Here is a 21804-nt window from a genome sequence, read left to right as displayed (position 1 = left end):
AACAGCAGTGCTGGGTTACAGCATGCTGTGGCTGTAGGACAATGTTGTTCCAATGTAACAGCATATACAACCCAAGGTCAATGGTGGGAGCTTCGATGAGCATTTGAAGGTGGTTCTAACAGGACTGCATACATAAGTGGTACATTATAACGAATTTATGTGCCACTGAGAGTGCTCTTTAAGCCTAAATTCTCTGTCTTGTATATCTGCACGATTCGAGACACAAGGGTTCTCTTTCAGCATGTAGAACATTGGAGGAAGTTGCACTTTTCGCCTAACGTTAGCTTCACCTTGACCCTTTACTGCCGATGACGAATTAACTCGTCATGACAATGGTTGCGCTACCTTGTAATTATGACATACAAATAAATAATTCAGTGTCTTTTGCTATTTTTTTTAAACAAGGACAGTAAAAAGAGATTGCTATAAGCATTACTGGCATCGTATCTTTTAGAGATGAATGGCAAAGTAGATGCATATAAAAAAGGAAATCCACTCTTTTCATAAACTTTAAATAATTTCTCCTCCCAATTTCCGTTCTCTCTGCTTTGTGCAGCTTTTCTACTGAGCTGAATCGCTGGGGTCTGCAGAAGGTAGCTCCAGGAGATGAACTGGCATTCATCTGTGAGATACCCAAGGAGCGTCTGTTCCAGATTTACATCCAGGAACGACCTCTCGGTATGTGCAATGTTCATATGTTAACATGTGTACCTGTAATATTTTTCGTTGTTGTAGCTGATCGATGTTTTTTCTTATTGGTGTAGATGGCGATTAACAGCATCATGCCTTTAGCATGGTGCACTGTGTGAAAATGGCATAACTCAATATATTCAGAACACATAAGAAACAAGTATGCATAACATGCAATAAAATTGATTAGTCTTCAAAAATTAAATGACCACTGCCTACTGTAATGAAACAATAAAACCTTGATATTGCACAATGGGTTATTAAAGAAATTATGACAGCAGAAATAAATGTAAAATAATGATGAAACACTGTATGGACACAAAGATGGCTGCATTGGGTAAATTACAGAATTGTGAAAATTGTGCCAGTGGAGAATTGGACACTTTTGAATCGGTGTGGGTGAGTAAATTAATGATATTAATGTGTTGGCATTTGCAAGTACATTATGCTACAAGTGGTGGTGGAGAATCGATAACGTTGTGCGATATTTTGTGGAGAAGATGCAAGCCAATAATCATTATTCCGTCGGAAAGAGTTTGGAACCAAATCACTGCGCCTGTCGACGTCTTGTGCAGCATGAAGTTGCCTACGTGGAGGGTGAGCTTCCACTGTTGCCAAGCGCAATCGTTCCTGGCATACTCGCACATGATCCCGACCTACAGTGTATTGCATCACCACTGTAATGGGTTTAGATGATATAAAAAAAATGACATAAGACAGGCAATCACATGCTAGGCTTACCTTATTTTTCGTTCTTCAAGTCAGAGAGAGAACAGCAGATCAAATAACAGAAAGTTTTAATTTTTCTTTTTTATGCAAGCAAAGAGAAACAAGCAAGGACATCAAACTTCTGAAGTTTAAGTGACTGACCACTGATTGGACTGTATAAATGTATAAAGGTTTGATTTTGTGTTGACAAATTAAACACGAGATTTGTAGTTAAATGATAACTTGGTTCCTGGCATAATAGACCAGCTCTTTTTCGGAGTAATTTGCTCCAGGTTTTGACTGCTTTGGGCAGGCGTGGCCAGATAGGCTGAGGCAATAAGGAATTCACTGTATTGTGCAAGAGCCCCATGAAAACACAGGCATTTCATACCTTGATGCCATTCACTGCTTTTTGACTGCCTGTCCCCCCTATTAAGAGGTACGGATCTAGTTTGTGAGGACAGCAGAGGTGTACTTTTTTATGAAAGCGCTGTAGCTGGGCAAAAACTAGCACAATATTGCAAGCTAGATTAGCCCGACTAGTGGGTGCCTGACTGTACAGCAGGCTGCAAGTTCCAAGAAGAGCTGAAATTCAGTTGCTTTTGATTTTTGACTGTCTAAAGGGCAATTAGTACAGATGACAGGACAAGTGATACAAGCAGAACAAATACGCTGTCTCATTGTCTGGGCTGTTTGCCATGCTGAATGTAAGCCAACTCGCGGTAGTGGGATGCCATAAAACAGGGTAGGAAAACAGAAAATTGACAAGAGACAAATACTACTGTGTTGAAGGTAGCGAGCTGGACTTGCAACTGACTTTATTTCATTAAAGGGTTGTCTTCAACAAACTGAATGGTACACCCATACACAACCCTACCTTCAACACTTCGTATTTGTCTCTTCTCGGTTTCCTTCCCTGCTTTTCTGTTCTGTTCGCTGGCACCCCCTTGCTCAGAGTAATGTACAAATTCGTCCAACAAGCTCCAACTGTCCCAGCTTAGAACTTTGACTGTAAGCCCTCCACTGCTCTGCAAGGAGCAGAATGCCAAATTTTCCACTTCCTGGCCCCTTCAACCTGCCCCACTCCCTGCTCACAGACTTTGGCTACATCCTGACCAATCGAGAGGAGCTTCCTCGGGGCCCTTACTTTGTTGAGGAGCCCGAGGAGATCGTCTTCGACCTCAGCGGCCGCAGCCAGACCAACGACATCTCCCTGCGCTGCGTGGCTGAGGGAAACCCGCCGCCCACATACCACTGGTTCAAGGTGGGCACTCGCGGTCCTAAAGCCCTGTGGTGTACAATTGCATGTGCCTGTTCTGTCTGCGTCTGCTGTGAAGCTGAATAATAGACCTGCTGTAGGCATAAATTTTCTCACAATTCTAGCCTAGGTGTTGGGCTGCTAAGCATGAGGTCGCAGGATCGAATCCCGGCCACGGCGGCCCCACTTCGAGGGGGGCGAAATACGAAAGCCCCGAGTACTTAGATTTAGGTGCACGTTAAAGAACTCCAGGTAGTCCAAATTTCTGGGATCCCCCACGATGGTGTGCCTCATAATCAGATCATGGTATGTAAAACCCCATAATTTAATGTTTCTTTTTTTCTTTAAATACTAGCCTAGGGGTAGCTCTGATGTCACTGTCTATGTGAGTTTTGTAAAAGTCACTGTGACATTATGAAACATGATTGCAGCGTCAAGGAGTATGAAGACATAAGCATAATATTCACAGGACAGACATATCTATGTCTTCATAATACCAGTAGCCAACTAGCCCAGCTTTCAGCAGTACATAGTAGCACTGTGACGCCATGGAAATGCCAGGTCATCATTTTAACCTCTGTAGCGTCAACAGGTAGCTGTCAGCTTTATTTTCTTTTTTCTTGCTGGTGCAGCTGGAATTCTTGATGGGAATACCAGCTGTACTGTGACCTTCAGATGTACCGTTTAGCTCACTTCCTAGATCTTGATAAAATTTGACGCTTACTTCCTGCTTGAGGAAAATGTCCACCAGGATGTGCATTTGCCTCTTAAGAAATTATTTTTTTTTTGTCTTGTAGTTGTACTTGCAGCACAACAGTAATGCAGTGTTGAGAAGTGGCTAATATTGTGGTACAACTGCACTAGAACCTCGTCGATATCCCATTACGCATGATTTCCCAGCACCAATGTTCGCGATCAAGAACACAAAAAATGACCCTATGTAATTAGCCTTCTTCTTTACTGGTTCATACGTTCCCGGAGAATATGGTTTTTCTGCACCAGCATTCTGTAAGTCGACAAAATGCGATTGTATAAGACATTTTCCGTCCGCTAGGTCCCATGTGAACAAGAAAAGGCAAGAGGCGCATGCGATCGAGAGCAGTAGCCACCCACTGCAGCAGCTTCCCCGCAGTACTCGCCCACCCATCTCACGTCAAGAACGCCAGCGCGTGCTCAGTTTCCTATTCTGGTACCAGCAAACCTCCTCCCCGGTTGTCGCACACTGAATTCACAGCTATCAGCGGCAAATTTATTGCGATAAGCATCTTCACCTACCTGTTCCACAGCGTGTGTGACGTAGTGTGGTTGGAATTTGTGGGGATGCGTGACCCTCACGCGTCCCCTGATATGTTGTTTTCCCGCACGGCTTGCGTGGCCTTGGCGCCCGCGACGGTCGGAGTGGTTGAGGCGCAGTGCGAGAGATGGCGCGAGTGTTGCGCTGCGGCGCAGTTACTTAGGCGCGGGAAAAAAAGGCTCTCTCTCTTTCCCGGCGGATCGGCGAACAGCGTGGACGTCCCGCGCGCGCGCCGACCCATGCTTCTGCGAGACCGCCTTGCGTGGCCTGCCTTCGAACGCGCCACCGTTCGCGTGACCGTACGCGCGAACGACCAGGCGTTGGGATCCAGCATGGGGCGAACATATTCGCTCGCTATCCGGTCGCGGTGAGTCGGACTTCTAGATTTGTCGTGCGCCCATCGGCACGTTTTGTGGATAGCAACTCGGCTAGCAGGCATTGATCTATGAAAGGTGCAATAACTGCCCTTGTGTTTGTTTGCACTACTGTGTTGTCGTTCCTTTGTCCCAAGAGTACGGGTTAGAGAACCCACAAATTGTACTGCACACTTTTAACAACTGATAACCCAAATGTGCCACCGTCCCTTGCTGCAGGCGGCTTGAATTGAGCGTCACATTTTGCTCAGGCAGCATCATAGGCATCATATTTTGGCACCACCCACAAGCTCGATTTCGTTCTGGTTCTGTAAAGAAATACGACAATGTGCGATTGAACGACAACGATCACTCAGGCACCGCCAGCTCCATGCGCATCGGCATCCCATACCACAACGATTCGTGTTGAGTGTCCACTTTCAAACTTCCCACTAAAAGGCTCCGTTCTAAAATGCTGCTAACTCGGGCTGAATTTGAAGAACACAAACATAAGCTTGCAGAAGCTATAAAAACCACCACGCACGTCTTGAGCCCCTAGGCCCCCACCAGATCTGTGCGCGTCGGCGTCTTGTGCTGCAACAATTTGCGCAACGTTTTGCTTTCTGTTGTTGTCAACTAAGTTAAGTCAGCCAATTTTATTAGTGATTTCGGGTCGTACGCTTTCCTGGTTAGTACATTTTTCTCGCAAAATTTTTTTCCCAGTACGTATGAACTAGGTTCTACTGTACTTGTACTTGGAAATGAGGTTCACACCCGTTCCTGATGATGATGACCTGTAGCCTAGCATAGGCCTCTTGGTGTGAAACAGCTAAATCTTCTTTCTGGGGTTTATGAATAATAAAGTGCTGAGTCACAAATTGTTCTTGTTTGTTTTTCTTATCCTCATTCCTTTTTCTTACTGTTTCTTCAGGAGGAGTACTCAAATGACGAACTCCTAAACATTCGCATTGACCCACTCTCCAATGGTCGGTACACTCAAACAGATGGGACCTTGATAATTCATAACCCTGATCAGGTATGTGCACTAATCAAGTGTCTTGTCGCCCTTCTTTCCTCCTGTCTCAAGAGTGAGTAGGAGAGTGCACAACTACCCATTGGTTCTTTTAGGCGTAATTGTGCCCTTGCTCTATGGTAAATTCTGCTGGTCAACTTAGAAGCCTTGTCTCAATCCGTATACCGAGCACTCAGGATGTTGCACATCAAAAACCCAATATGCTGCACTACAGATTGTTGCAGAAGTTTGCTGCATGCGCCCATTTCCGAAAATAGTGAGACTTCTGCTCTGTCCTGAATGAGAAGGAGGGGAGGGGAGCTGAGGGGCTCGATTTTAGAGCGCAACTCTTTGGCGCCTGTTTCTGCGTTCAGTGTTGGCGTCCCCCGGCGTAACCATGCGAACGAGCACGGCAAAGGATGAAAGAGCGAAGACGGAGCGAAGTGAGGGATGAAAGAGGGTGATAGTGAAGAAAGCACAAGGAGGAAAACGGAGGATGAGGGTGGAGCAGAAGCATGCGGGGGAAGTGGAGGAGGAGGGTATGGCAAAAGTGTGAGAAGAAAAGCATAGTGCTACGCAAGACGTTTTTTGTGGCAATGAACGCTGCAAGATAGTGCCAGAGTAGTGCGCATTGTCTGTTCACTGAAGAAGGCATCAATAAAGCATGCAGCAAGTGCGTCTCCCATACCATATATGAAAACAAGGCGCTGCCTCTCACGATCTCTCGGTAGCGAGGCAGTTGCGTTACACTTCGTTTCATTTGCAATGTGCCGCACAACAGAAATTGTCCGCACCAGCCAATATATCGCAAAATGAAACCGCAAATAGAGCTGCGGTCAAATTTCGCAGTAGGGAGTATCGTAATCGTCAGTGAATTTTTTAGTAGTCGCAAGCGTAAAAGCCAACAGCAAATGAAAGTGGATGAAAAGGCAACTTTTTGTGCAAAGGGGCGCGCTAAAGCGGTGTGGAAAGAATTGGAGAACGTGAACAGGAAAGTTGCTTGCTTGGTGTTTTACTTTTCTGAAAAGACAACTTGCTGCACGTGGTAGTTGAACCCACATTTTCCTCAGTTTGCACGCGATGCTCTATCCATTGAGCTACGGCTGTGACTGTCTAGCCAACCAGTGTGTTGGGTGTTCTTGTATGTGATTAGATCTGTGTGTTGGAGTGTTAGCCAGCACGCCACCCATGGCCACGACCGCAGATGAGGACCATTCATTTCTTCTAATGTAGTTATGAATGCGAAGGCGTCGGGGCAGCTTCAGTGTTGCTGCTTCTGTTGTCTGTAGCCTTTGGTTAGCGTAAAACGTAGCCATCATGCAGGTAGACACAGGGTTGTATGCTGATGCATATGCAGAGCGTTAAGACATGACACACTTGTTGCTTCGATTAGCTGAAGCAATGCAGCACACACTTGAATTTCTGGCTGAATGTGTGCTGTGGTGGCAGAGCGAGAGAGCTACTCTGCCATAGTGCGATTTGATTGAAGTGGCCAGCGGAGTATGTGAATTCGCTCCAGACTGACCAGTGGAATATGGACTGTTCAAACAGGAGAAAAGAACAAGAAGATTTTAAGACTAGATAGGTAAAACTCACCCTTTCAAAAAAAAAAAAAAACTGCAAGAAATAAGCAGATTTACATTGCTGCTCTCTTTGTAGACTTTCTTTATAAAGCTGCCACTATGGCTGAAAAAATGAGAAGGAACCTGAAATCTGTTCAAAGTAGATGATTGTTGTGACTTTAAGTGTAGAAGCATAATAAGAAGCAGCGTGACCAGTCTGGCCTGTCAGCATCTCGCTATTGTATTTGTATGTATGAGCATTTGTATGCGGGAAGCTGTATTTTGTTTGGGAGGAGCGCAGTGGTGAGTTCTTTGTTGGCTATGTTGGTAAAGCCTGCCAAAGTGGTCGGGGCTCATGTGACAGAAAGTGACACAAGATGTGCCAGTGCTGATGTTGTTCGTTGGCAAAAGTTAAATGGGGGTCACAATCTGTTCATTTTTTGTGTCATTAATAATTTTTTCTTCTTTCCCATCTAGACCTTGGACAGGGGAAAGTACCACTGCTTGGCTGAGAATAAGTACGGCAGGGTCTTGTCTCGCTCTGTTTCTCTTGGCTTTGGCTTCATTGGAGAGTTCAACAAAAACCGAGCCAGTGACAGCGGCAAGGAATTCTGGGGTAAGTGTCACTCATCATTGAAGTCGTCCCTTCTTTCATACTAGCTTTTTAATGTTGGCTTCAGATGTTGAATCAGTGCTCCTTTTCTTGCTTTTGAAAACCCATGTCTGTACAGTGGACTGTCTTTAAACGGAACCTGAAGGGACCAGGGAAATTGGTTCCGTTTATCAGGGGTTCCATTTACTGAGAGACAAAGCTGAATACAATTGCATGATTGCAAGGCCAAACAACCATGAGGATGGTGTTCTGTTTAAGAGGCAGTTCCGTTAAAGCAATTTCCGTTTATCGAGATTCCAGTGTAGTTATATTAATTAATGCAAACAAGAACACAGAGCTACGACACTAGTGCTGGTATGCACCTATGGTTATGCCTTCAGCCGCAATGGTTAGCCCCGGTTCAGACTCTGACATTTACTACTTCAACTGCATGGCGTATGCTAAAACATGGTGCGAAGTTAAGTTCTTGAACAGCTTACAAGGATATTAAAGGCTACTAATTCGAGCTGAAGCGATAGATGTGAAGTAAAAAATGTCTATACTCTGCCTCACAATATCTTGGCAGCTAAGTGGAAGCTACAGCAGGTGTCAACCGATCAGGGACGTGATCTTGTGAAAGCACTGTGTTCTTCCGACACGTTGTCTGTTGTCAAGCAGGCGCATTGCAGTGTGAAACTGCTCTGGCGATGGCGAACTTTGTCCCCGTGTCGACCATTTAAACGTAAGGTAGCCAAAAAGGTACCTTGGTAGTACCTTGGTCAATGCATTTTATCGAATTTTTGAGCTGTCAATATTGTCGCTGCTATTTAAAACTAATTTGCATCTGCCAGCAGTGCAAGCACATTTCTCTATTTTCCATCATAAGATTTAGAATGTCTTTTCGTGTACGTACTTTCGTTTTTCCTTTTGTCATTATTTCTTTCATTATTTTTTCTAATTAAAAAAAGAAAGAGTTAATTTTCCCATGCTTTCCCTGACTTCAGTGTCCATATTTTTTTCCCATATGGTTGCAACTAACAAAAAGTCACAAGTCCCTCGGACCCGCTTATTCTTTTCACTCATGACGTAGTCTTGTTACTTACAGTTTCCCGCCTCCCTGTTTAGTGTCTACCCATTGTGACGAAATATTGAGCGATCACATGGTCCTAATGGCTGGCGTTGCTTGTCCCTGCGCAGGAAAGTCGGTGTCGTGCGACCCTCCGCAGTTCAACCCGGCAGTGCACTACTTCTGGGTGCGCAACGCCTTTCCGGATTTCGTCCAGGAGGACCCGCGTGTGTTCGTGTCGCACGATGGCAACCTGTACTTCTCGTCCCTGGAGAAGAACGATGACGCAAACTACTCCTGCAACGTCCAGAGCCGCATCTCCTCCACGGGTCGCACGGGGCCCTATTTCCACCTACTCGTTGAGCCCGCCTGTGAGCCGCCTGCTGCCTCTCTTTCTTCTCCCCTCATTCTATTTGCATTAACCACCAATGGTGTAGTTCTTGCAAAAAGAGAAAAGTGCTTGGGTCATTCTAGTGTCTTTTAACTTCACCACTGTGCTTATGCACATTCAGTAATGCTTGCTGGCAGGCCAGTTGGTGATGCATTCTTCGTAACAGTGTTACATTACATAAAAACACAACGGGGAAAAAAAATCCAAGGCAGTACAGGACAGGGTGCCGATTTTCAACTAATAGTTTTATTGAGGTCAGCTCACCAATTTATGCCAAGGACCCATCGATAAAAGAAAAGAGGCAGTAACACTACTATGAAGCTATTGCACAGCACTCGAACGAACTGTTCAGATGAAGAACTTTTCATAAAACCCTCTGTGGAACATTGTTGTAAACCACTGAAAAAAATTGCAGTTTTGCCCAAAAGGCGAAGCATCGATTGCGATAGCAAATTAGTAGACAGCTATATGAAGTAAGGATAGTAGTTTTATCGGCCATATAAACTTGTAAGCATTCGCTTACTAAATGAATCAACCAGCATGATGTCAGCGTGCTCAAGCAAACATGAACACATCACACTCAATGAGCTCGGACGCTCGCTGTCAAAATGCTGGTGTGAGCAAGCATGGCAGCGGCAGCGAGTGAAGTGACCTTTGCATGGTCTATTGCTTCAACGCAAGAGCGGCGAGAACACAGCAAGCACGAAGTTATGAGTCGTGTGGAGATCCCTTTCAAGAGACGGTACGCATGACTGCGCGCGGCCATACAAAGTACACATTTGTTGGTAGAGTTGAACCTGCCCCCCTCTCTCCCATGTTGCCTCCCCACTTTCCACCAACATTGCGTGCGAGATTGAGCTGCGATCATCAATTCCCCTTGCACCTGGTTGCGAAATCCGGAGCACAATGCCACCCTCCCGTCCACCTGTGGCCTTTCACGTGACGGGAGATGGTGTGTTTGCTCTACCGCTTTCTTCCTTCGTGCACGCCAGATTGAGCCGTGATTGTCAGCTTCCCTTGCGTACTTTCACTCACACATACAGCATACGATGTGCAGCAATGGTGTTATCACCCTTGGACTTATAATTGCTATTGCAGTAATAAAATATTATCAAGCTGAACGACCTAATTACTGCAAAAGCACCTTCTGGAATGCTATTTAATTTCAATAACCAGGCAGTGTGAATTTCAGTTGTATGAACTTTATTTATGATACCACTGTACTAATCGGCATAAGTTAATGTGTGACGAAATCTCAAGCAGCTTGACTGCATTATGTTTCCAAGTTTGCGTGTATTTGTGAGAGCGACTTAATTCATACTTTAAGATGGACACTTATTACTACGCCATGCTGAGGAACCATATACACAGTGATTGCACATTGCACATCCATGATTAACAGCACGAAAGAGGCGCCTGCTTGGCTATTTTCCATTCACACTTCAATTTGTACTGATGGACACATTTATCAACTTCTCATTGCAACTTTGTTTTCAAAGCAGTGATGTGTCTGCAGTTATGTTGGCTGTTGTGTGGTTTTGGGTGGAAATGGCTACTTGCCTCATTTTATGTCCAGTCATTGTGGCAGCCTGTTGGAACTAGCTGTCTAGACAACACTACCTTGGTTTGGCCGTGCTGTTTAGGTCTTTGTTAGTAGTAAGAACACTACAAGGTTCTGTTTTTTACTCGTTCTTCTGTGCTTTCATAGTTTTCATATCTGATTAATTATTTTGTGCATAATTGTTCAACCTCTTGTTCTGTTTTTGCCATAGGGTAACGGCTGGCACGTATTGTAAAGTTTGCTTTCACTGAGGGTGGATTGTACTACTCTACCCAGGTCAAAAAAAGTATTTAGAAAACGTACTCTAGATTGAAGAATTTCTTTTCTGCTGGTCAATCTGGAGCAGGTTTGCATGCTCTGCTGGTTGTCTTGGACCAGTCAGTCCATGGCGGAGCATCCTTCCTTGCTTCACTGATGGAACATGAGTTCAGTGAGAAATTCAGGGGCATGTTGCAGTAACTTTCTGCTGCCAGCTTCGCATTTGCAAAACATCAGCGCTCTTAAGAATCTCAGCAAGGATTGACCAGCAAGGATTGACCAGGGGAATTCAGCACACTTGTATGGTGTAGGATATGTGATAAGTTTGTGCTTCTTCATGCACTTGTACTTGATACCACTCCTGCCATGGATGCCGCAATGTTGCTGGAAGTATTGAATGAATGAATGAAGTTGCCAGACGGATGATTAAACCAAACTTCCTGCTTTCAGCGAGCGGCCAGAAGCTGCTCTTTCCTAACAACTTCCCGAAGTCGTTTCCCGAAGCACCGCTGGCTGGCAATGACGTGCGCCTGGAGTGCATTGCTTATGGATAGTGAGTTTTCTTTCCTTCTTTCGGCATGCACAAAGTGAGGGCTTTGAAGTTTGCAGTTAACTTTTCAATAGTTGTGCATCTTATCTCTTTTTAACTCAAATTTAATGAATTCAAGTTTAAAGCTGTTGGGACTGGGCAGGGGATAGACATGAAGTGTGTAATGAAAATTAAGCTCGTAGTGAAAGTGCCACTGGAAATGCAAGGACACAGAACAACATAAAGCTTAGCAAATTAGTTGGGTTTCATGTTCTGATTGAAAAAAATTTTTTTGTGATGTCGTTCCTGTAGTTTCATGTCTTCAGTGACTAACTTTTCAAACCATGAATGCAAATGGCTTGTTGCAGGATCCTGCAAACCAGCAAAACACTAAAGAAAAACACATCCATGTGTTTTTCTTGGCTGTTTTGCTGAGTTGCCATGCTTGCCTTGTTTTGTGACTCTTTCTTTCCAGTTGCAAAATATTTGTGAAATACTACAATAGAACCCTCTTAATACTTTCTTTTAGGGCAACATGTAAAAAGTATAATCTGGGAAAATGTTAAAGTATACAGTCGAACCTCGATATATCGAACAGCGCGGTGATCGCAAAATAGTTCGATATAGCCAGAATTCGATATATAAAATCACGTAGAAAACGCGTCAAAAACTAGCGCAAATCAATCAATGAACCAATCGTGGCGCAATAGATACTCACATGAAGCTTCAAACAAAGTATTTATTTAGTTCGCTGAAAGTACTGAAGCAGCGTAGCCTGCTTCATATTGGCAACCGCGTGCTTGACCACGGCGTCCTCAACATAGTCCAAACGGTCCAGAAGAGACAGTCCAGTGCCTTCTATTGCGCCGCAGTAGCGGCGTACAACGGCCAAAGCAGCTACAGCCTCAGTTGCAGTCGGGAGCGGGGCAACATCAGCGCTTGCTGGATCAGCCTCGGCAGCGTCTTCGTTTGGCCGCTCAGCAGTCACTTCTGCCGCGATCTCCACGTCTGTTAACTCCGCCACTGTTCCGGTGCTGTCGTCACCGCCAACGAAGTCCGCAATGCACATGATGTGTGGCTCAGCACCGACAAAGCGCTCCAACTGGCTCCACGGCCGCCTTGATCACGCGCGCACGGCGGGGGCAAGCCTCGCCGTGCGCGCGTGATCGAGGCGGCCGTGCTGGCTCTGGCTCTGGCTCCAAGCCGCCGCGTGTGTACGCCGCTACGTTCAAATGGCGCCCTCGGCGCAACCGATGTGGGCAGCTGTCGTACGCAGCAGTCTGGAACGCCGATCGCGCCGCCGCTATCTTCGAGAGTGTTGCGGGAAAGCTCGCCTCATGTCAACAGAGCGCACTTGGTCTGGGGCGGCGGAGTTCGATATACCCATTTTACATCCGGCCCCGTTCGAAATAAAGAATTAAAAATGCATGCGATTTTCCATGTGATATAGAAATTGTTCGATATACGCAATAATTCGATATATCCGTGTTCGATATATCGAGGTTTGACTGTACAATAAAGCTTGTGGCAGCACTTGTAACGAGGCAAAAAGACGCTCTCGCACAAAACTTTGTTTGAAGTTGAACAGGAAATCAACAAACTAGTACTGAAAACACTCTCATTAAAGCTTGTTATCACTACCTGGTAGTTAGATTGAATGTTAAGCACTTCTTCTTTTGAGCAGTAATAGCTGTGAATCACACCTAATAAAGCTTACGTAATTTCCATCTGACACTTAGGCAGCACCTTGGATAATAACAGCCTCTTTTTGTGCACTCACTGCATTTTTTTCAGTTTCTGCATAGCCTTGTATATTGAAGTAACAACACGAGGTATTTAAGGTAACGATGCAGTATAGGCGAACATGGGTCCGGTGCGACTGCTTGTTCCTTCATCCATCTTCTCTTGGCTGTTTAAAAAACTTCGCAAGCCATGTTGGAATCAGTGAACAGTGACAATCTGAATACTGTGATGGCGATCTTTCTGTGCACATGGCAGGTCCTGCAAATTGACCATTTTCAGCGGTGGCAAGTGTTGGTTAATGCAAGCATCACTGACAGACGGTGACAGCCTCACAGTTTTTGAATGTGACAACTGAGAAGAGAAATGTCAGAAGTGGGAAACTAATGTGCATGCCCCTATGAAAGCAAAATAGTACCGGTGCTTCAGAGCATAAGAGCTGGGAAGAAACAAGACGGAAATGTATTTATCAACAAGGTTCTACTGTATCTCTAATTGTTCTATGATTATCTCATGCTGCTTCTATTAGATTGTCTGTGTCTGTGGTGCGTGATTGGCTAGATCTTTCCAGTGCTTTTTCCTTCTCTTTTTACTTTCCGTTTGTCCTGTACACGAGTATTTGCAACTTCTTTAATTTTCTTAGCTTTTGTTTATTCTGTCTACTGCATCTGTTAGGTATCCTGTGCTCCCATTTCTTTGGGTCGGACTGGTGCCTGCTGTTACTGAGAGGCAGCTGCGTGCTACTGATGGATGAATGCCTTACGGGCTTCTCTTGTAGCCAATACAGGGCGGCGCAGTGCGTAGCTTTGCCAGTTATCTGCACGTCTAGGCTCCTAAGTGTTCATTTTAGGCAACTTAAAGGAACACCAAAGGCAGCCATTAAGTAAAGCTTAAACGATGGGCCAATGCTTGAAGTTTCTGAAGTGTTGCCTTTTACCGAGAATAGAACTTTTGTAGCTGAACAAATGGCATGGACACGGGACAGGATTGGCACTACATTCAAACCTGGATATGTCGAACCCCCATGTAACAAACTATTGTATATATCGAACAGCTGTAAAATCCCCTTGAAGACGTTTGTATAAAAGTCTTTATTTTATATATAGAATTACCTATAACCAAACCTTTTTGTGATCCCCTTCAGATTCAATATATCTGGGTCCAACTATAGAGATGCTGTACCAGCTCCCACAACTCGTCGTGCCCTTCTATAATTGGTTAGTTGCTGTAATTCACTGATGGTAAATATGTCATGTATGCTGCATTTCAGTGTAAAAGGAAACAATTTCATGAAGATCACTCACGAAATTCAGCAAATTCATCTATGATGAATTTGCTGATGTCACCTTTACGCACCACTCTGTCAGTGATATTGGTGGGAGGGAGCATGGTGCCCCCTTTGTGTAGGCCTCTGACTTAAAGCAGGCGGTAGTGCCTGGCTGAGCATGACCTCTAAGATCACTAGCATGGTTATGTAAAAGTATCCTTTCATTGTGGTTGATATGAATTATGGCAGAACTGTGTGTGCCCCTTGGTTGTAAGCGTTGTTAAACAGGCTAGTTGGCTGTGAGATTCTTCGTTCATGATACAAGTATGAAAAAAAAACAGAACACAAAGATGTAAACATCGCAAATAATGGCACCACATGACACTGCAAATGCAGACACCGCTAGCATCCTCACTTGCGATTTTCTCTGAGTGTTCTCCTTACTTAAAGCAAACATCACAAGGTTTCTAGAAGGTAATCTAACAGTCTAAGTCGATTCCATGTTTTCTTTTCTTTTTTTTCGCCACCATTTCCGTCACAATATCTTGTGTTCGCAGCAAGACAAAGGCCTTTCGCAGCAACCTCTGTTTGCCCTTGTCTTGCCTCAGCTGGCTCTATTATAATCCTTCAAACTGCCTAATCCCATCGCACCACCTAATCCTCTGCCATCCTCAACTGCACTTGCCCTCTGTCGGCACCCATTCTCTTACTCTGATAGGCCACTGGTTAAGCTAGATATTACAGGCCCGCATTTTCACTTGTGAGTTCGGTGACCCATGTTCGCTCCACTCTGATTTCATGGGCTCGAGATAGAGCGTTAGTGAGCGATGAAGGGTGGGTGTGGATGTGAGTATGAACAGGATGAAGTGATGATTAGTGTGTGTACAGTAGATTTCCATTAATTTGACTCCAGTTAATTATATTTTTCGGTTAATTCGATCTTGACCGAAGCTCCCAGACAACTCCCATGCATTCATATGAGCCCAAACTTTTGTTATTTCGATTGTAAAATTGACCTTTGAGTGATAATTCGAACTTGACCAGCCAGCAAGCTTGCACCTGACCCCTATAGCAAACTCAATAGCATCCCCTTTAGTGGCAGCATCTGTCTCAGTAGAGCTTGGGGACATTGAATGCGTTGAAGATGCGTCATCTCCCGTCGAAAACACCCATTTTCGGCCTGCCCTAGGAATATATTCAAGTAGTAACCATAACCTAATTGTCTGATTACAGTATTTGCCCAATCATAACACTCGCCCTTTTTATTTTTTTTTTCAAGTTACTTGTGCCAAAAAATTGCCTGCGCAGTGTAATCCAACATGTTTGTATGCTTTACCGCATAACACTTTTGTATTGCACCTAAGCTGACTTCCAAGGTCATGCGGTGAAGCTGACTTTAGTTCTGTTAGAATAAGGCAAATACTGCAAGAGGAGTCAGCGGTGTTTTGGCCTTTTTTTGTACATCTTGCTTAATTCAACCTGCCAAATAATTCGGTCAGTTTCGTCGGTCCCTTCAAGGTCGAGTTAATGGTAGTCGGCTGTACAAACAAAAGTTAGCAACGGTGATTTTGAGTGGATGACATGTCAGTGTGAGCGACTATTGGTGACTGTCAGTGGACGTGACTGTGTGTGTGAGTAAATGCCTGTGAGGGGGAGTTGAAGCGAGTGTGAGCACAAGTGGGTGCCGGTAAACATGAACGGAAGTGACCGTGAGTGTGAGTGAGTGTAGGTGAGTGCGAGTATTCGTGAGCAGGAGTGCGAGTGAGTATCAGTGAGAGTGATTGCATATGAGTATGAGTGCGTACAGTTCTTTGAAGAAATATTGGTGAGTGAGCATGAGAGAGCATTAGGCTTGCTCTGCCGACCTGTGCTGGATTTGTACAGAAAACGATGCCGCTGATTCAGTACATGGATGAGCCCGACACGGCCTGGTGGGCACTGAATCTTGCTTCTCGTAAGACCGCTGCAGACGAGCTGCTCTCACGATGCACTTCAATACCACTGAGTCATGCCACGCTCATCTACTGGCTGAATCAGTGGTATAGTCTGTTATGTGCATCTGCCTTTATCTGCTGTGCACATTACACGAGCAGCAAAGTGCACTATTTGCTCCTAATTTTGACTAGAATATTGGCTAACCCCATTTGCTCACTAATCCACACTGCTGTCTTCCTGTCTCTTAACATTATACGTACCATTTTCTGTTTCACCGCTCATTGTGTATCCTTATTTTCTTCTCAAACTTGTTCAGTGTGATCCATGTTTCAAACCCACAAGTTAATACTGGTAGTACCATTGTTTTAAAGTGAAGCTTTCTTTGCCTCTTCGACTTTTCCAATGCGGCTGCTATCTCTGTCTTGGACGCTGCATCAGGGGGGGGTGTATATGCTTGGCAGGAACGCGGCACAGAGGAAAGGTGATGTGAGAAACTCGTTTAGACCTTTCCATTACTTCTGCACAATGCCCACTGGAGCTTCCTTGCTGTTGCCACAATACCCTCTTGACTGCTGTAAAAGCATTGCAGAAATTTCAGCGCATACGTTTCTACTAACATCCAACAGTTCATAGGGGGGGGGGGGAAGGTAGATAGAATGGTAGAGAAAAGGTAGGGAGAAGAGACAGAGAACAGGTAGAACCGATGCAGCCTTGAAATGAGTGAATAACAGCCTTACCACTCATCGCTCGCACGCACGGTGGGAGTACAGGACAGTGAAAAGGCGAGGTGAGAAATCAAGGAAACTCCGCTATTAGACATGGCAGCAATTGTGGACAAACTGGATAAATTTAAATGTGAGGTAAACTACGCTACGTTTCTATTATTTCTTAACAATAAACATCGTGCAAATTTGCCAAGTGGACAACTGACATAGGGCACGCAGACGCAAAGCCGCATTAAAGCACCGCAGCATGTAGAGGACATTACGGAAGCGGTTGCCCATTAAATCAATGCGTCTGTACCCGACGCAGTAATTTTGTGGCAATGGCATTGCTTGAGGTCACGGGTTTGGTCTCAACCACAGGGACGAAATGCAAGAACGCTCATGTACTCAGATTAAGGTGCACGTTAAAGAATCCTAAGCAAGCAAAATTAAAACAGAGCCTCCCACTGCCATGTGCCTCATAATAAGATTGTAGGCTTAACACATAAAGCCGCATAATTTAATTGAAGTTTAACACTTCTGCCACAATGTGTTGCACCGTGCAGGGCAATGATAGTGCTAACCTTTTTGCAGGCTATGAACAATGGCACACAATGCCTCAAGCAAGCACATCTCACTGTGTGTTCTCTGTACTACATAGACAAACACAAGTGGTACATGTATGCAGGGGACATTTAACATCAACTCACCACTCTAGCATTGCACTAAATGATGGGAAACATTAACATTCGCCGTAAACATCACTGCCAATTATCATCAGTCAACGCAAATGGCACAGAAAGCTTTGTTTAGATCGATTCCCACAGCTGGTAAGATTTGCACACTTTTCTTTTTTCCCTCTAGTGTCCATTCCTGTTGGTCGATCCAATGCTTCAGTGTCTTTGTCCATGTATTCTCCCACCCACAGTCCTGTACCCAAGTACAACTGGACCCGTGTTGGAGGCCCCATGCCGGTCGGGGCGCAGATCAGCTCGCACGGCCGCGTACTCCTCCTGCCGCGTGTGCGCGTCGAAGACCTTGGCGAGTACGTCTGCATTGCCAGTGCCGACCAAGACAGCGTCAGCAAGGGCGTCACCCTGAGCATACAGGGTGAGCCATGTCTGTCGGAACGTGAATGAAAAAACCGAGCTGCGTAGGAAACTGGGTCATGCTTATTGGGACAAGCGTATTGCACAAACAAAGTGTGTGAAATGGTGTTAAATTGGGTATTTCAGTTGGCAGTGTGTACCTGTTCACGGCCCGTATATATCTGCTTCAGGAGCTGGGTGCACAGTTGTGCACGCCAAGAGAGTGCATCAAAAGCAAGATCATTAATAAAAATAACACTACAGTGGACGCTCCTCACTGTTGCATTTTTCCGGGTGCTATGTTGCATTTTTGCAGTCTTGACCCTGCTACGTCTCCATTTTTGTAATGTTCCTGCATCTCGCATTGCAACAAGCGACCACGCAGCCTGATGTGCATCTACAGGTTGTAACGAAGTGCAAATACTGTGCACGCTGCCTTGACTTGGCAACACTGTCAGTTTAGGCTGTGCAGCAGAAAATTAGTTTGTAGCTTTGTTACACATTGCAACAAGCAACCAAAGTTTGCAATACACAACTGAATTTGCACAAGCATGTTGGGAGAAAACGTACACGAAGAAGTTTGCGTTGGTTAAAACTTGCTGTGAAACATGCACATTGGGCAAGATCTGTCAAGTGCAGGGCTACATTTATTTCGGGAATGGCAAGAGTGTTATGGTGGGTTGCACAATCAGTTTTATTTAGTCAGCTTCGCCTCGACATAGCCATATTATGCAGTGAAGCATATTAGTAATTGAAAGTTGTCATTGTTGCAAAACATTGTATGTGTCCCTCATACGCATGCTCGCTCATGCATTGTCCCTGTTCACAGTGCAAGTGGCGAGATGTCTAAAATGTCTACTGGCAGCCATTCCGAGGTGTGACATTGCTGTGGTGATTTGAGACCTTCCTCACTGTTATGTTTTCCTAGCTGTTACATTCTTTTTCTGTGGTCCCTTGAAGAATGTGTCAACTGGGTTCTGCCGTATTTAAGATTTGTCACATGCATCTTAAGACACACCTAATTGAACCTGTGCTACAAGTTCCAGTAATTTGCATAAATGGCCAGATGTTCCTGCTTGGTGCCAGTATGTCGTCATGCAGCGGGTCAACTGCTTTCATTGTTTTTCACATTGTTTTAGATCAGGCATATTTTTCAAGTGGCTGGATAGGTGCTTTCAAAGTACACTAGACAAGGAGTAGTTGACGTCCTCTTCTGTGGCATTCCCATAAAAGAGTTCCAGTATGATAGAGTCCACTTATTGTAAACTTGACAAAACTCATTGAAGAATTACAAATTCTTAATCTATTCTGCAGCTGTAAGCTTTTCATGATTCTAAAGATACAAGAAATGAGGTGAAACTAAAAATTTTCTATGGATGAAATTGATTAGCACTTGAGGTGGTTGTTCTAGTGTTAGAAAACCTCCACAGTTGGTTGTTATTGTACCCTCGCGTGTATCTTATGTGTTGGTAGTATCAATTAGTCATGCATGAATTGTTAGAGGCTGTGCTTGATTATTGTGCGCTACGGATGACTTTTACACAGCAAACATAGGTTTCGTCAGATGTGAGGAGTAACTGTCAAGCAGAAGTAAAGGCAACAGGCTCTCCCAGAACTGACCTGCCCATGGCAGCAGTGAGGGGCTGTCTCTGGAGGCAGTGCATTTTGAGGTGTGAGTAGGCCGATCCCAAAGACAATGCATGTTGGCACATATAGAGTATAACTTCGTTAATACGATCCCATTTCGCACAATTTCCTAGTACCAACATTCGCGATAAGGAATACCGAGAATAACCCAATACAGTTAAGCTTCTTTATTCTACCAGTTCATACGTTCCTGGAAAACACTGTCTTCGGCACCAATCGCAACACATGCCAAGTGAGCTCTATGTTTCACTCTGGTGGAATCATATTCGGGCGTCGCGCACCAGTTTGATTTCTTTTTGGTTTCCCTTAGCTGTCTTAAATGACTGCGCAATAGCAACGCATTGGAAGCTCACTGCACTCTCTTAAGAGGCAATAACTAGGAGTGTGCAAATATCAAGATTTCTGAATATGAATTGACTGTGAATATTGAATGATGATATTTGCATGCATTCATTAGCAAGTTGTTACTTTAATATGTTGAAACATTGTAATTATGTTGTCAGCAATAAAAAGTTCGACTAGTAAGCTGTTAGAGTAAAATTGTGTATTTGACTCGTGTCAACTTGGGAAATTGAGTATTTCCAACTAGCTGTCTGCTCTTGCTTACCTGTGCCTTATATTATATAGCATCAAATGCCCATGAACTCAAGTGCCAGCCATCACTTATTGAGTTTGCTGTCAAACAAAGAAGCTCAGGACTGGGCCATCGCTGCTGAGGATCCATCCATTGGACTCCTGGAAAGAGCATTCTTGTTGCAATTGGATTCTTTTGCACAGTCGCCCCCATCCTCTTTCGTTGTGCTTAAGTGCACCCTAGCTGTCTGCAAACCTGTGCTCCTCGCTACTGAGAGGCCTGCTTTCCCACACATTTGAGCTGTCCAGTGGCTGACCGCACTTTACAGGTGCAATTTTGCCAGCAGTATGAAATCATCACGAAATTCTGCACAGAATCGGACACATATTCTTATATTAGATAGAAACAAGCGTTAAGAACAGTTTGCAAGAGCAACTTGAGCTTGTTGATAGATAATGTCGGAGCAGTAGCGCAAATTTGAGACAGGGACAGATAATGTTGTTCTTGCCTCCTCTGTCCCTGTTTCAAGTTTGTGCTATTGCTCCAACTAAGAACCGTGTTTGCTCCCGCACAGCTGTGGATATATTTTATTTGTACGAAATATATGTATCGAACCAAATATTCAAAAATTTTCAAATGCCTAGTTCTCGGATCGAATACGGATATCGCAAATATAATATCCGATGGCACTCTAAAATTTTCTTATATTTGCATACACCTGGCGATAACCAAAATGTGCCATTGTTCCCTTCTGCAGGCGGCGCAAAGTGCGTGCATGTTTCGCTCTGGTGGAATCGTGTTACATTGTTGCATGCCAGCTCAATCTTTTTTTTTCCCCCCATTTCTGTTTAAAAACACTACGCAAACGAAAAACCACAAAGCATGTTTCGGACCGCTCGGGCCCTGACAGTTCGAATCATGTGTGCATCTTGGGCCCAATGATTCCTACCGAGTGAGCACGGAAGGACTTTTCACCAGAATGCCCCGCCCAAAGAAGCTGCTGATCGAGGTTGAATTTGAGGAGTGCTAGCTGAAGTGCCAAAAATGACAATGCGCGTCTCGGGCCACTGGGGCCACATCAGCTCAGCACGCATGTTGGCATCTTGGGCTGCAACGATTCGCACAATGTAGGTGGAAATTACAGTCGAGTCTGCCATTTTTTTTTACTTTAGGTTGTATGCTTTCCCAGTTAGTTTATTTTATTTATTTATTTCACTCTTATCTCTTGACTGGAGGCGATCCCCCGACTTGTGGTAAGTGCGGCAATAGTCTCACAGTACTCCACGTTCTTATTCAATGCCCTGCAATAGAAACAGAGAGGAAAAAGTATTTTCCTTCTGCATATCGTGAAAATACACCTCTTCACCCTGCATTTTTTCTTAGTGATGAACCGCTTTTTAACATGAAATTAGTCTTACAGTTTTTATTGGAAACAGATACTCTCAAAATCATTTGGACAGGAAATTTTTAGCACACGACTAACAACCCTTCTAATAAAAGGGCTCTCTTGAGGTTCTACTATCACTGTTATGTGTTGCCTTGTTCCATCATGGTTTTTTTTTTTTTTTTTTTTTA

The 21804-nt window shown here is 44.5% G+C and overlaps 1 protein-coding gene across 1 annotated transcript in view; it reads left to right on the top strand.

The window, feature by feature from the left end:
- The window catches only part of Cont (Contactin), a 61767-nt gene that overhangs the window by 6704 nt on the left and 33259 nt on the right, over positions 1-21804 (top strand). The window contains exons 5-11 of the mRNA XM_050176123.3: positions 557-678; positions 2496-2662; positions 5235-5339; positions 7355-7493; positions 8667-8906; positions 11196-11298; positions 17849-18030. Of these exons, the coding sequence (XP_050032080.1) occupies positions 557-678; positions 2496-2662; positions 5235-5339; positions 7355-7493; positions 8667-8906; positions 11196-11298; positions 17849-18030 (1058 nt within the window). The remainder of the gene's footprint in view (positions 1-556; positions 679-2495; positions 2663-5234; positions 5340-7354; positions 7494-8666; positions 8907-11195; positions 11299-17848; positions 18031-21804) is intronic.

The sequence above is a fragment of the Dermacentor andersoni genome, chromosome 9 (genome assembly GCF_023375885.2).
Source record: "Dermacentor andersoni chromosome 9, qqDerAnde1_hic_scaffold, whole genome shotgun sequence".
NCBI lineage: Eukaryota > Metazoa > Arthropoda > Arachnida > Ixodida > Ixodidae > Dermacentor > Dermacentor andersoni.
This window is presented reverse-complemented; position numbering and strand designations above follow the sequence as displayed.